At 38.3% G+C, this 17,409-nt stretch overlaps 1 protein-coding gene across 1 annotated transcript in view; it reads right to left on the bottom strand.

Moving 5' to 3' along the window:
* Positions 1-17,409, bottom strand: part of pacrg (PARK2 co-regulated) — a 156,019-nt gene that overhangs the window by 124,331 nt on the left and 14,279 nt on the right. Inside the window, exon 2 of the mRNA XM_065288271.2 lies at positions 5,069-5,203. Coding sequence (XP_065144343.1) covers positions 5,069-5,203 — 135 coding nt within the window. The remainder of the gene's footprint in view (positions 1-5,068; positions 5,204-17,409) is intronic.

The raw sequence follows: 17,409 nt of genomic DNA, 5'->3' as shown, positions 1-17,409 counted from the left end.
TTGGAAGAATGATTTTGCAAATTAATGGATGGACAATTGATTGGTGGATGGGTTGAAGTATGGATAGATTGACAGATTGATGTGCATGTATAGAAGGAAGGATGGAACTTCAAAGAAAAGATGGATTGATGAATGCTTGGATAGATTAGTTGTGTTGGGTTGAGTATCAGCGACTATTTTTTTTCTTTTATTATTTAACATGCATAGCATGCTTCAATTGCTATGTTCATGACGAGGGACAAGTTATTCGAAAAATGAATCTAAATAAGATTTTTTTTTTATATTTGTATTTCCTAGTCTCTTGAAGGAGACCCTTTGGAATGCAGTGCAATTGATGCAATGCTCTGATAACAACAGGGCCATGTGCAAGAGAAACAGCAAGCGATACAAAAAGAGACCTCTTGCTTTCTCTTATCAGTCTGCTGCACAGGTTCCCTAACACAGCACATGTCAAAGCTTCAACTGTGGCGAGAGCATGAGAGAATTGAGTGTGGTGACAGTGGTGGTGGTGGTGATGTGAACGAGAGGGGGTCTTAAAGCCCATCGAAAGAAACTAAAAATATCAGTTCTCTACTTAACCCCTCTCTGCCCATTTAAACAGCAGTGCCAACCATATTCTCATACATACTGTAAATAAACAGACACACCTTTACTTAACACACACCCCTGAGTGTGGGGTTCAAACACAACCATTGTCTGCAATGTTTATCTTTAAGGAGAAAGAGACATGGGGTCATAGGAGAGGAGAGAGAGAACATGCGCAATACCTGCAGGAATGCACTGCTGCTCCCTGCTGTCCAGAGACGGGGAGGCACAAACAAGTGAGGAGAGGTCAAGGGAAGATGATTTGAATGTCAAGACATATGACCATGTGTCTCGTGGTGGGAATACAGATCTGCTGTGTTTCAGTCCAATATGGCAAAACACAAATAAAACCAGCAGGATACAAAAGTATAACCACAAAAACTAAATAAGCAGTGTCTCAGAGGTCTATAGGTCATTCTACGAAATGGGTGCCTTTGAAGTTTGAAAAGGCAATTTCTGAGATTTTAAACAATCTATAAAATGTACGATGTGTAATATAATATCTGAGATGTGTTTTAATAGTTAATGCGTGGGGCAAAAACTAACGCGGGGTTAATGGTAACACAGACTGTTTACATTGTTGCACAAGGTTGAGCATTTTGGTTTTCCGGTATTTTTTCACGCTGAGAAAAGACGATCTCCTGCAAATTATTGGAAATGTTTCCTATTTTTCCAGAGAGTTATTGATGAACAAGTGTTTTGGTGGTATGTAAGTAAATTTTTTCATCATATGTTTTTTTTTCGGTTCCTAAGTTGGGGGTGTAAGAAATCCAATGCTATGTCATATTAATCAGTGTCTTGTTGACTAAAACATAGTATCGTTTTGAAATATGTCTGCAGGTTTTAGCAACTTTTTTGGTGGGCTTGAAAATATTTTGACCCAGCGGGGTTAATTATAACGCTGTGTTACAACTAACCCCTCAGCACTTACGATATGAAAACCGGTAATGTTAGCGTAATTCTTGCCGTTGTTTTAAATAGGCTACACACGAATGATTGCTGGCTGCCAACAAAATAAATGTGTGTCTTATCAAAAATCGTGTGTCATATTTATTTTTGTTCATATCTTTAATATTGATTGAATAAGGTCACGTGATGCTCATTATCTCAGATTTTGATTTTGAAACTGTAGTATGGTTATTACAGACCGGGTCATATATATAAAAAAATGTTTTGTCATAATTGTGCTGCTTTATTTAGACATTTGTATCCATTTATAATTGAACTATTGTTAGAAAAGGGCTGAATGAATGTCTATTATAGACAGATATATAAACAATATCCACTTCAAGTATATAGACAAAATAGTATTGAAATATTTGCCTGCAAACTTAATTTTTAGCAAGTGTTACAACTAACCCCCTGCCTATGGGGTAAGTTGTAACGTTTGCACTTCTGTCACGTTTGTTGTAATTGTCCAAGAACGGTAAGTACTAGAAACAAACTTCAAATGATAATTTGTAGCAGAGATGTGTGTGCTGCTTGTGTAAAAATATAATTAATCAAACTCAAATATTTTTTGCATGATTGAGCCAAAACCAAAAAGCGCTCTCCCCTAAATCTAAATCTGTGGGGGGCAACACTTTTTCACACCCCTGTATCAAGATGCTGATAAGACAGCATGATTATTGCACAGGTGTGCCTTAGGCTGGCCACAATGAAAGGGCATTTTTAAATGTGCAGTTTCCATATTTTCATCAAAATGTACATATTTGAAAATTCAAAAAAGATGAACAAACAGGATGGAAACAAAAAAGGTGTCCTAGTAAAGAAGTTGTACTGATGTATCTACCAAACTAGTGTATATTACAATAATACCATATCAGATATTCATATTAAAGTAATTTTTTCCACATATGTAAATGAGTGACACAAATGGCACCAATTTTGTAGTATGACCTCACTATGCTTTCTCTTTTTCGCCCAGACAGATGGGTAACCTCATCTTGAACTGCTGCCCCAAGGGTTCCTCTGAACTAACACAGCTGTGCCCACACATTTCAAGTAATCAACCAGCCTTTCATACACGCACTGTCATGTACTTCTATCAGTTACACCCCACATCCAATCACAGACTCACTCGCACTAATACTCTTAGCCCGAGGGTAACCTGTATGTGGTACCAGGTAAGAGATCGCAGAGAGTTGACAGAGCCCTGATTTAACACACGTATATGCTTATTATATTTACAGTGCGAATGGGTGTCAATACTGTGCGTGAAAAACAGAATCAAATCAACGGCGGCAGGCGGAGGAAAATCAATAAGCATTACAGATGCATTAGATATGACAGCTACAATTTCATACACCGCTTCCTGTCTGCTCCCAGCAATTTCAGAACAACACAAAGAAAAAGAGACATTATTTTTTAAAAGTGCAGGAAAATGTATTTTGAAATTCGCTTTTAATAATTCATGCCACAGCTTGCGAAAGAAAAATGCGAAGCGAGGAGGAGAGAGCGAGAGAAGAATATAGGAGAGGGAGAGAGGGAGAGCGTTCACTAAGTTATGTTTGTCAGTGGCTGAAAGCAAAAATTTATGATCCACTGGAAAATATATTCGAATAATATTCTGTAAAAATATAAAAAAAAATATTTTCTAATATATACTAATAATGATTATGAAAAAATTGCTAACCCACATGTACAAACTAAACTAACACATAACACTCCGTTATTGGTAAATCACAACTACAAGTGGTTAAATGTAGGACCATGGGTTTGCTCTTATTGATCCGAGCTGATGCTTCTTATAAACAACATTTGATGACTTCTATCTCAGCACACTTGACCATGACCAGTGTTGACCAATTATGTCAAAGATTATGGGGAGTACCTTAGCTAAGCCCCCCTGGCCAAGCCCCCCCTCGTCATCATAGGGTCGCTGTGATTTCACAAAGTAAGATGTGATCCTGAATCAACATTTTTTGTTGGTTCTAGATCAATATTTTAATCAAAGAAACCCCAAATTACTCCTAACGCAAACTCTAACCATTTTACCCCTCAAATTAGTGTAGGGATGTACCGAATCCAGGATTTGGATTCGGTCGAATACTGGGCTTTTTGACAGGGTTCGGTTTCCACCGAACCGAACCTTAGGCTTGCGCTACGCTGGTCGAGGTCAAGCGGCCGTTGATTACACACATCGGGTGCTGATGTAGAGATAAGCTTTTTTTTCGGTGAAGGGGCAGTTCACATTTCGTGGACGCACCTGGAAAAAACTAGCGCATCGCAATGCACACTTTTATTATGCATAGGCTTATGGTAATTGTCAAAATAGTTTTTCCCAATTGTCATCCTGGCATAATGTTGCCTATCCTTTTTTTACAGTTAAAATCAAATAAAATGAAAAATGCACTGCTGTGGACGTTGTTTACTTCATTAATGTGTTTTACTGTGTTAATGGAATAAGGATGCGAGTAGGATTCAGTATTCTTATCTTAAACAGTAGATTCGGTATTCGGCCGAACCCAAAAAATATGGATTCGGTGGATCCCTAAATTAGTGTAAAATAATAGTTTGAGAATATTTTTTTAAAAGCCCCTAATCCAATCCTATTTCTAACAATCTGTCAATTCCTCCAGAAAACAGTGTGAGGTGCACTTGAGAGTTTACATTTATTCCATACACAAATCCTCTGGATTTATTTATTGCGAATTTGGGACAAATGATGGACAGTATCGCTTTGTGGCAGCTCAGCACGAGAACTTTAAATTCATGTAGTATTTTAAAGGGACACTCCACTTTTTTCAAAATATGCTCATTTTCCAGCTCCCCTAGAGTTAAACATTTGATTTTACCGTTTTGGAATCCATTCAGCTGATCTTCGGGTCTGGCGGTACCACTTTTAGCATAGCTTAGCATAATCCATTGAATCTGATTAGACCATTAGCACCAGATTAGACCAAAGAGTTTCAATATTTTTCCTATTTAAAACTTGACTCTTCCTTAGTTACATAGTGTACTAAGACAGACAGAAAATTTTAAGGAACTATACTCTCATTTCAGCGCAATAACTAAGGACTTTGCTGCCATACCATGGTTGCAGCAGGTGCAATGATATTACGCAGCGCCCGAAAATAGTCCCCTTGGGCACTGCATAATATCTTTGCGCCTGCTGTAGCCATGGTACGTTAGAAAAGTCTTTATAAAAATAATTAAACTCTTTGGTCATGCTAATGGTCTAATCAGATGGATTATGCTAAGCTATGCTAAAAGTGGTACCGCCAGACCCGAAGATCAGCTGAGTGGATTCCAAAATGGTAAAAATCAGGTGTTTAACTCTAGGGAAGCTGGAAAATGAGCCTATTTTCAAAAAAGTGAAGTGGACCCCCCTAATTTTAGTCCCTCAATGCTTATAGGAGGTACGAGACCACCCCAGCCCACCTCCTCAATTCGAACACTGACCATGACCAAACTTGGGTCATGGTTTGAGTTTAATTGTTGAGAGCAGTATATGCACACCAGAAGTATCATTTTAATGTACCTTCCAAGCAATACGGTTGCCTTTAGAGTCATGTTCCAGGGCAACGGGAAAGTCTCCACGCTCGTAGAACTTCCGAAAGGCTGTCGGTTTAGCAGGTCTCTCTCTGAACGCCCCGCAAGCTGGAGGACCCACCACCTATAGGACACAGAGAGAGAAAAGCTTTTCAAATATTATCAGGAGGGACCGTCAGTCCTTAAAACATCACAGAAAATGAAATGGTTTTGATGCCCTTTTATCCTAATGTTAATTTCCTCTCTCTCTCTGATGTCAGCAGAGGCATCTATCTGTTTTATAGTGAAACAAACCATCCAATATTCAACTTCTCTGGTTTATACACATCTAATAAGATAACAAAGAACGTCCAGGTGAACCGTAATTGCGTGATTCTTCAATTAGGGCAATGCTTTCCAAACTTTTCATTGTGGGCCCCTCCCCACCCTTTGGGAAGGATGCATCCCTTCACCCACCCCCCCCCAAAAAAAAAGTAGCCTTATTTTTTTAGGTTTAAGTAGACAAAATCTATGATAAATTAATGTATTTTATAAAATATCATAAAATTAGGGGCCCCTGGCACCATCTTGCACACCTGAACTTGAATTATGGGAACTTTTCTATCCAACAGGATGATTTTGTAAAAAAACTTTTATTTGTAAAAACGATTATTTTAGTTTAATGGACTGATTATAACAGCTTTTTATAATGTGTTTTTATGGTTTATTTTTTTTATTTAGTTTCTAAAAATATAATTTATCAGACTGGAAATGTTCCATTTGCCAAATTATTTTAGGTTTGACCCCATCAGACTTCATTAACTATACGCCATTAATTATAAAACACATAAAAAAGTGTCAGAAGCAATCGAAAAAGGAAAATGAAATGTGATTTGCTTATTCAGGAACACATGACCTCATGAAAGGGCTTTGGTGCAGGCCTTAGAGTTAAAATCTGACTTTATCATAAAAAATCTTGATGTAACTTACACATTGATGCTCTTTTTTAACTGAGATGCTATAAATGGATACATTTAAATTAATGGATTCATCTAATACTCAACAAAGCAACCAACTTGCAGAAAAGAGCATGCCAAGCATAGTAGAAAAACATACTGTATGTTTGAAACTTCACAACTTCCTTATAGTCCAAAAATAGCTTTAAATCGAACCAATCTGCCAAAACTGTTCATGTTACATTTTGTCTAAGTATGACATCATAACGTGACAAAATGCCACCACGCCAGTGGGTATCGCCGATACACAATAGTATTGGGGGGCGGGGCAGTAGTTTACTCATTTATTTATTTGTTAATTTTTTACTCATTTATGACAAGTCCTTTGATTGGTGGAAAAAAAAGAATCAAGGGCAACACTGTCTTGACGCAACCTTCTTAAAACTGATGCCATTAAAAACTGTCTGATGCCATTAATGATTGCGTCATTACGCTCAAAAATTTCCTACGTGCCACACTCACTGGTTTTAACCCGCTGCGCTCCTAACAACCTCTCTAGTGCAAGAAAATATCAGAGCCACGCGTATTACAAGCGTAACAAAAAAAACATAAAAAGAGTCTGAGCCATGCGCATTACAAGTTCAGGTGCTAGAAGGAGTGCATTCAGGTCCGAGCAAGAGTCCAAGATGTGCACATTAAGTCCAGGTGCGTGCAAGAAGGAATATACGTGCATTAAAAGCTCTCTCGCGCAAAGTGAAGCCCACAAACCCTCTTATGCGAGGAAAAACACGCAATGCGCATGTTAATTTGAAACTATGATGATAATAATAATAACCATCGCCAACTATCGTCATGAAAGCCTACTATTGGCGATATGTCTGACGATCGTCGATTAACGATATTATCGCCTATCGGCACAACCCTATAAGGGGCGGTTCACATATCACGTCTTTTGCGCGCTCAAGGTCGTTATTTCAAATGTAGGTGCACGCTCATAATGGAATGGGTCACGACGCACACAAAGTGGGACGCGCTCGTTTTTTCAGACGCGTCCGCACCGCATCGAGTTAAAAACATCTAAACTTTTCAGAATACTTCAAGTGCACCGCAGATTATGTGACAAGAACCAACCAACGGTCGCGTTTTCCATGCGGGTTTTAGACGCGAAATGTTAACCGCCCCTAATGAATTATTCTGAGATTGTTAATGGACGTTTCTGAGTGGAAAGTTTGCAAAACGTAACGGTAACGTCAATAGTAGAACTTCAGCCTAAGCGCTAGCATCTAGCGCTAACTCAACAGTCACAACTTTCAGCATTGTATCAAAATTGTACTTAATTTAATGTGTAATTTAATGTTGGAGCATACATCTACAACTGTTATTTTGAGATTTGCCTGTTTTCCAGCGGATGCACAAAGTTTACATTAGAAGGAGGAAACAATTGTGTTTAAGGCTCACGATACGTCATTACCATGTACAGAATTCTTATTATTCATCTATGCCTATGTAAATACAGTTTTCCACTCTATTGATAGCTGATAGAAGCAGTTTAACCCATACTTTGTAAACGATATTTTACAATTCCACACACCTGTTATTTTTATCTAGTATTTGCTAAGTTTAAGAGCTTCTTCTGAACATCATGCTCGGTCTGGACATCTCATACTACTTTATATGTCAGTGTGTTAAAAACCACAGTTATGTCTAAATAATTTTACACAAAACCAGTAAGAAGTCTCAGTGTGGAACATATGACACACACTCAAGTACATGTGAAAATGATTTATTTAAAGGTAGGGAAAAGTTAACATTCTGCCATTCATTCGGTGATGGACAGGCAGGAAGTAAATGAACTCTACACCGTGGTGGTCAGGTGTTCCTGTGAGTGAAGGGAAATGATTACAGCACCATTCTATCTGTAGTTGACCCCCAGATCACACACACCTCAGCTGGCGAGTGAGCTGTGAGTCCTCAGCCATCTCTTTCTATGATAGCCGTGTTTCAATCACTGGAAACGGCTCTACCTCAGAGAGAGAGAGAGAGAGAGAGGACCTCATTAATCCTCACACTGACTTCGCATTGGAGATGGTGTAATTCCATGAAGGTGATCAATCACTCGCCCGAACTGAGGCCACATCTCTTTCTCTCTCTCTGGGCTCCTAAACTGCTTCTGAGAGGCTCTGATGGATGCATGGTGAGAAGCTGCAGCTCCCTGCTTGGGCAGGTGAAACCTGCATTACAATTTCCATTGCTCGCTCTCCCTCTCCTTCCTTCCTCTCTCATAGGACACATTCCCCTGACAATATCATTCAATTTCTTATAATGCATTTGTGTGTGTGTGCGTGTGCGTGTGTGTGTGTGTGTGTGGCTGGTGACTCCAGGTTTAGCAGAAAAAACTCAGACTGCTCTGATAAGGTCAGACTGCACACAACTGCTACTGGCAACTAAATTACCTCCTTTTATTCATGGAGCATTCACTTCACACACACACATATTCACATATCCACACACTAATATACACACAGACACATGGCCTAAACAGAAGGTCCTGAAAAAGTCATCAAGAGCCAAACAACAGAAACAAGGGATGGGATCACTTAAATGTTGAATTAACACCCGATATAGTATCTGGTGTTTTTGTATAGACGGTTTGTATAGCGACACAACAACATAAACAAATAGCTTTGGTGGCCCAAACGTAACTTTCAGTATAGACTTCCGCAAAAAATCAATAGCAACAGAGTCCTCCTAGAGTAGATTATGAAATGAATTAAGGTATAACGTAAATTATCTTAGTTATAGTCTAACTATAACACTGAGCTATCGTTTTAATTTTTGACAAGGTGTTCCTGAGGTAGGGGGGCACTCTTATTATACCTAAACCCAACCCCGCCCGAGCCCGACTGTCCCCCCTCCCTACTTCCCAAGAAATACTTTTATCGATCCGAGCATGCTTTCGTAATGAGGATGCAATTGTTTTGAAGAAAACAGGAAGTAAAGTGCTTTCTTAATACTGGAGCCTATCACAATGTTAAAGGGGGCATTTCACAGGCTTCTTAAAAATATAAAATAAATGTTACGTATGTAAATTTTAGCTCAAAATACCATAAAGATAATTTATTATAGCATGTTAAAATTGCCACTTTGTAGGTGTGAGCAGTGCCGTGGTTGGAAGAGGCGAAATTATCCCCTTCTGACATCACAAGGGGGGCCAAATTTCAATTACCTATTTTTTCACATGCTTGTAGAGAATGGTTTACCTCAACTAAGTTACTGGGTTGTTCTTTTTCACATTTTCTATGTTGATACAAACACTTAGGACCCAATTATAGAACTTAAACATGGAAAAAGTTAGATTTTCATGACGTCCCCTTAAAGTCTGTGTTTTTTTATTGCGCGATGACACACAGCCCCTCACATGCCTATCATATTGCTTAGTCAATCTGTCACTTGTGCAGCTCAGACATTCACGTACTGTATCACATTGCTGCATGCATCAGAAGGTTTTTACGAAAGCAGAATTGACGTCTCTCCTTTTGAACCGCGCTCTGGCACGATTTGCGTTCAAACTGCTTGCTCTGTGCCTGAGCCAAAGTGAACAACGTCCAAGCCCACCTCTGCAAGCGGGCCCATGCACGATTAACCAAACGGTGCCCAGGCACAGTACAGAGCGATCACACTACTCAAACGAACCAGGCATTGGAGGTCAAACGAGCTCGGGCGTGGTTTGGAATGGATATGTGTGGCCTCAGTTTAGCCAAAATGAGAAAAATAAGCAAACACAGACCAGAAGTTAACATTTTGGGCCAGGTGCACACGTATTAAAACATGTGTTCGTCTATATATTTTGTGCCTTTATTTATCTATAATTTTTACTCTTTAAAATATATACAAGTAAAATTGAGGTTTTAACATGTTGTTTGTTATAATAACTTTTAATGCAAAATTTATTGCGACTATATAATTTCATTTTATCTGACAAATTTATCTGAAGCTCATTTGAGTTATCTACTGTATCTCCTCACCCGCCCTCTCTCATTTCTGGGGAGCAGAAGAAATATGCAAATAATTTCACTGCCGTCAGGGGAATTGGAGTCTAAAGTCGTGTTTAGACCTTGATTTAACACCCTTCCCTGCTGGTTGCCTGCTAAATACTAGTGTGTTGCCCCTGTGAGGAGACAGAGCTCAAATGAGTCATTTCTGATTGTGATAAAAAAAAGACAAAACAAGGGCAAAGATACCAACATGCATCACATTAACTGTGGAGAACAAAGAAAGAAGCAAACAATATGATTTCAATTATGGAAACGAGATAAAAGGTTGAAAGCGGTCACAGAGCACTGAAGTGCATTAATTCTTCTTGCAAAAGAAAAATAAACCAATCATGATTTAAGCCAGCTTAACAATAAAGCACACTACAGAGAGGGCAACTAGTACCCATCCTTACTGTAGTTTAGCTGATGATACACAGTATACACTACAGTAATTTTCCCAACTTTGTTGCTTTAGTTTTAAGCATCAACAACTCTCTAAATAGACGAAAGCTGAGTTACAGTAAAAATATCCTCCTTGAAAACCCCATTTGCATATTTACACTTCCAGCTCTCCCATAATCTTATAATCCTATAAATACCACCTTCACTCAGTGCTTGCCACGAAACGTTTTCTCTAACCTGACTTGCAATCAGAATCTGGGGAATGGAAATTTTGTTTGAAGTTCAATGCTCAGCTTGTTTGCCCTCAAATGTATTGGGTCAAATAAAACACAGATACAAAATTGAAATACAGTACGGAGCTATACAATAAGAGTAATTATATATGCAAATGTATAAATAATGTAAAAATCACAATATCATTTTCCCGATAAACTTGTAATGACATAAGTTCGATAACTGATCAATAAAGTGTGCGTAATTCTGCGCAGGCCTTTTGCAAACTGCACTTCCGGATGCCGCATGCGGACTTGGTTTACAATCACAGTGTCAATCACTCAGACAGACTTGGAGTGGAGTAAGAAAAATGAGCGACACTGGGTTTCCATCCAAACGTGAAGTGAATCTTTTCAAAATGTGCAAAAATAACCAAACAAATGTGAATTAGGTGCGTTTCCATCAAGTTGTTTGAGCGAATGAAGGTGGTATTGGTAACCTACTAACCAACAGTAAACGAAACAAGGCACGCTTTGAAAATGGAGACAGGACTGCGTGTAGTCATGATGGGGCAAGTTATTCATTTGTTAGCAGTGCAGCTTGTAATTGCCAAACTAAATTCTGTCCACAGAAGAAGGAATGCAGCATTTTTGATGCAGGCACTAGCAACAAGGGCATTAAGACGACGTTGTGATATTGATTTTACTAGTAATATTCTAATCTGTATTCTACCTCAATTGATCACTTGTTTGGGAAGTATTTGTCATGTTTTAAATAAAAAGTATTTTAAAACCATAATTAACTGTCTGTTTTTACAACTTTCATTCAGGAGCAGAAATCTGCCTTTACATTTTACAGGAATAAATACTTATACTGAAGTAAATGTTTTGGCCATATCACAATGCCCTAAAAAATATATTTTATATATATATATATATATATATATATATATATATATATATATATATATATATATATATATATATATATATATATATATAAAATATTTTTTTTTTTGTTTCATTTATAATTTAATTAAATATGTTTTTGCATTTAAAATATTTAAAATGTAATTTATTTAACTCAGATTTGTAAATAAATGTAGATACTTTTGGATACATTTGTAAACCTGAGCACAATTTGTGACATACCTCTCTTACCCCGCTGTAAAAAGCAAAAGACTTTTGCTTCATGTATGAAAACCACCCCTTAATGTGTTAAACAGCATAACACAAAACAATGTGTAAAAAATTAACACATCCTTTCTCAGAGTGTACCTTCTGCAAGCTATAGGCAATTGTTTTAAAAGTGGTGGGACACAATCGACAAGGACATGTCCCAGACTCCCAACCTCAAATTATGCCTACACATGTTTTAGATCCCTTGATAACCACATTCATTTTATTTCTATACTTTGACTAGGCCTTTCTCTTGTGTCTTTTTTTAGGATCTGACACACAACTGATTGTTACATAAAACATTACAGAAACTGTATGTCTCATGAGCCATGAAAGAGCAACCTTTTAAGCCGTAAAATTTTCCTCTGGGAAGCCGTGATATTTTATTCTAGGTCGTTTCTATTTTATCTTGTTATTTGTTTAGCTTGTGTTTAGTGCCTCGACAGTTACTGTAGTGACCTGCAGCCATCAGATATTCATCTTTGCTTTCTCAGAGGTGAAAATCTGTCTTCCTGTGCATCTTTTCCACTAATGTAGAGCCACACTAGTAGTGATCGCTCTAATGTAAATACACACAAGTATGCACACATCTCTTCCTGACATTTTGTTGAGCCAGCTGAATTAATGATGCACATTGATCAGTCTTGCCACACCTTACATTTCCTGTAATGATCAATAATCAGACCTGCATCTATAGGACTGTGCAGAATTTACAGCCATCACTTTTAACCTTGTCTCCTAAAACATCACCAAAAACACCTTGAATTTCACCTTGAAGAAAAAGGTGATGGGTTGATGGTTTTTAAATTCTAGCTTAAAGGTGCAGTGTTTAATTTTTAGAAGGATCTCTTGACAGAAATGCAAAATAATATACAAAACTATATGATCAGTGGTGTATAAAGACCTTTAATAATGAATCATTATGTTTTTTGCTTAGAATGAGATGTTTTATCTACATTCACCGAGGGTCCTTTTACATAGAAGTCGCCATTTTGTGCCGCCATGTTTCCCTTAACGGACAAACTTTTTTTAGTAAGTTGTCTCCGACGATGACATGTTTGTCCGGTGGTGGCTAACGTAGGTTCTCTATGCGTTTCAAAAGCGAGGAGTGAGCAGTGGACTAAGCCCAGTTGGTTGCAATGCGCAACCTCACCACTAGATGCCACAAAAATGTACACACTGCACCTTTAAACAAAACAATGGTTGTCCACTCAATTGAGATAAAAATACTCTACCTAGGGGTGTGACGGTCATTATATAACCGTGAGACCGACGGTTATAGTTGAAAACCGTCATTGGAACTCTATAACCGCCAAAACCGTGTTATTAAAATATTTTTTATCATAAAGAATTTTTAAATACTAATTAAAAACAATTGTTAACAGTCTGTGTTATACGCACCCTCACGTTCTCACGAAGTGAAAAATACAGAGCGGAGCAGACACTGACAACGCGCGAACATACAGGACAGACCAGGTTACTTTTCGGTTACTTTTGAGATTTAACATATTAAACAAAGTCACACCTTTCCAATCATCTCTTCCTTCTAGTTAATTTATAGCATCAAATAAACATGAATGACCATGAGAAGGAATGTTGTTTTAACCGCGGAAAGGCGTCAGTACACTCCGCTTTTCAAGTTCAAATCCTCCCATGCTAATCTACTTACTCTCTTGAATGCACATTCACTGCTAGTTGTCTTGCTGTTAATTTTAAAGAAACGTAGAGCAAGTAGCTAATCAGTGTCTAGTTTATTCAAACGCCGGGTGAGCACTGTGCAGCGCGTCTGCGGAGAGCGTTTGCTGCGCGTGGCCATTGTGCTTTTACACCGGCTGCGTTTAATAACAATCTCAAGTTCATATTACTTTCTTTTACCTGCGCATTTATGAGCAAAACCTCTTCAATATGCTTTAAATCCACATTGTTTTCATGCTGTTCTGGTCCGTGTAATGACAGATATAGACACAATTACAGACATAAAAAGCCCAATGCACAAATATGTTTCTCCGAAGATTATTAAAATAGATGATAGATAGAGGATTAATTAATGCTGGGCAGAGAGTGACAGCGCAGTCTTCTGGCAACCGTGTGTTTTTTTGAAATATTTCATTGCTTTCTGTTAAATTGTTCAAAGTTATTACTGTTTAAAACACACTTGGCATCACATTCATGATTTTATGGTAAAATGACACTTTCCCGTCAATCCACGAGCATTTAAACCATGGGCGTCGGAACCATTATACGTGGGTGGGACAGGACCCACCCACTTTTTAAGACCAATGATAATGGACCCACCCACTTTTTCTCTAATTTAGCGCATTTGTCTGTTCACTTATCAAAGCGCTGTTAGTCCAAATCCATTCCACTAGAGCAGAGATCCCTAACCTTTGCTTTTTTTTACACCGCGGACCCGTTTCAGCTTTTAAACATAATTCGCGGGGGTGAGTGGACGCTGAGTTGCTGTTCGAAACCTCCTTTGCCAAATGTTTTAAACAGAAGTAAATGTCAAACAACCATGCATTAGGAAAATTAATAACTGCTTTATTTATAGTATATTTTCTATAGACGTGTAAAACCATATTATAGCGGATTATTTTACTTTCATTGTTTCACGAGTTTGCCTGCCCATTTAGTCTTAATAATTAACGGTAAACGAACTTAGCTTGGTGTTCTTAAAGGCAGCTCAAACCTTAGGTCGGACTCGAGCCCCAAGTTCAAGACACAGAAGAAAAAAAGAGGAGATGATGAGGAGAGATGCCAGAAGAATTGCGTCTGTCGCGGAGGCACAGAGATCCCGTTTTGCTTTTAATGATAATTAACACAGCACTAAATGTGGTTCCTTTCAAACGTTAAAAGTGTAGGCTAATCGTTAAAATATTATTACTGCTGTAAAATAGTTTATTTTTATTATGGTCCCACGATCGCTGGATAATTTTCAAGTTTTTTTTTTACAGAAGCCTGCAATTACTTTTCATTTGCGACATAAACGTCCTCACGTATTGTTATTATTTGCGAGGTACATTTGCAGAATTCATAAAGTCATACCTCTGTTAATCGATTGTGTTTTAGAAGTACACATGCTCAAACTCTTATGACAGCATTGTTTCCCATCGGATACCATAAAATAAAGTGATCTCATTTCCAGAATCTCACATTTATATTTCTCTAAGAGAGAGAAAGAGAAATTGGGTATAACAAATAAAAAATGTATACAAAAATTGTATCAGTTTACCTTCATTCGTTTTTCTTACCTTTTATTTCCTCAAAATAAAAAATAAACATTGTAGCCTACTGTCAGCAGAGTAGAGAAAAAAAATGACACAGAGAAAGATAAATGAAACATGACATCTGTCATTATTTGCAAAATATTTAAAGGGCTATTACCAGAATTTCGACCGTAATAGGCTACTGTCTTTAATTTAATAAACGCAAATGTTCAGGCTAATTAAAAGGAAACTTGAAAATGTCATCTATTGCAGTAAATGTATTGTTCCGGGGGGGGGGGGGGGGGTTATGTGGGGACCCACCCACTTTTCATTTGCTTCCGACGCCCATGAAAACGAGCAAAACGCCCCCCACTGACGGTTATGTGACGAACCGTCACATTTGACTCCCGTCATAACCGTCATCACCAATTCTGAAACCGGCACACCCCTAACTCTACCCACCATCTGCAGACTTCAAATCAAATCTTTACTTTTACTCTAAAATTGCTAGGTTATTTTCAACCTGTCTTCAAATTGTATTGATTGTTTAGTGATGCCCTTTAGAAGCTACCCAATGCTGCATTTACACCAAACGCGTTTCAGGCGTCAAAATCGCGTCTACCGCGCCAAGTTTGCCACTTGAACAGTTTAAAGGCATTTGCGCTTGTAGCGCGAAGTAGACGCGCGGAAAAGCATGCATTTGACGCGCATCAGAGATAAAACTCTGCTTCCTGTGGGAGGGGCAAGTGCTATGCGGTTGTCTGTTTGCAAGATGACTGATGTTGATTGTGCATTTATCGAGAGAGTTACCAGTTTGTATTTGGTAACCTTACTATAGGGGAAAATAAACAGCGCAGGTCGATAAACGTCACGTGACTCAAAAGTGATATCAAGCATTGGTTGAATGAGTGACTCCGGGGCGGGGCTGCCACCACAGTAGCAAGCAGGTTCCTGATTGGTTAACGCTGCGCGAAATTCCGCCAAAGTTCAAATGATTCAACTCGGGCGTCAGCCGCAAATTCGCGTGAACCGCAAAATGCACAAAAAGCACCATTTGCGCATACCGCGCACAATGCTCAAATTCGCGCCTTTCGCTAGACTTGTGAATGAGGCGGAAACACGTCTTCCACGCTGCGCCAAATGCCTCTTCCGCGGGACCTCCAGACATGCGTCAACGTGTCTTCACATTGACTCAACATTGATATCACTCACGCTTCACATTGGTGTAAACGCAGCATAATAGTTTTACATGTTTACCAGCAGACAAAACGATAACAATTTACACCAATTATCTCGTTTAAAAGACATTCGCATGGTTCTCATTGTATCTTGTTGCCTTCTTGAGCATCAGTAAATGTTCACACTTTTTGTAAAAGTTATAAATAATATTATCAGTCTTATACACTGTATAATCTTTAGTGTATAATCGTATACTCATAATACACTAAATCATCATAGACTGCTGAAAAAAGCAGGACCTAGATGAATTTTCAAAAGACTAGTTTAAAGGCTCAGATCAAAAAGGGACTCTTTTTGGACAACTACAGTTTATCCTGGCTGGTCATCAATTATTACTAGAAATAATTATTTTTGTTTTTTAAGCGCTTGTTCTACATCATTAAACAAAAGATAACAAGCATGTTAATTATTTCAGCTATCTACTGTAAATGCTCTATTGTTAATTCCATTAAACTGCTGATCTGTTTTTTGCTTGAGTAATCAAAACAATTAACTGCACAGGACCAACATCTGAAAAAGCCTAATCATCAAATCCACAGCATTCGCTACTGTTTTTAGTGCAGTCTTTGTGACTAATACATATAACTAATCCCAGATGAAATCTGCATGCTTTATTTTACATTTCCTGCACATCCAAGAGGAGGAGCCTGGGGATTTGTAGAACTTTGTGTATGATGGGTGTTCCAATTCTGTGAAAGTCAGCAGAGCTTTCAGTGGGCATGCGTTGGGTCCGCTTACAGCCCAACCTGCCACCGCTGTTTCTGCAGTAGCACAGGGCCTGAATCTTTAAATTATGGGGTACGATCTGATGGCTACTTATCTATTCACTCTGTGTGCACTCTGAGTTGAAGCTGTCCTGGCGGATGGACCCCAGACCCTGATGATAATGAAAGAAACCCATAAGGTGACTACAACTGCAGGATACGGGATGAGACAATACTGTTTATATCTGTATGCTCTGATTAATTTTGATCAATATCAGCCAGCCCTACTACTAGCACAATTTGCATCTTGGAAGAGGAACCAAACAACAAACAGAAGCACAGAAGTCTGTTCTACCTTGCCAAAGAATTTCCACCTAATCAAAGTAGAAAACTTTATAAGAGAGAAAAGGGATGTTCCC

This window comes from Paramisgurnus dabryanus, chromosome 17 (genome assembly GCF_030506205.2).
Source record: "Paramisgurnus dabryanus chromosome 17, PD_genome_1.1, whole genome shotgun sequence".
Lineage (NCBI taxonomy): Eukaryota > Metazoa > Chordata > Actinopteri > Cypriniformes > Cobitidae > Paramisgurnus > Paramisgurnus dabryanus.
Note: the sequence above shows the minus strand (reverse complement) of the source record. Positions and strands in the feature narration are given on the sequence as shown.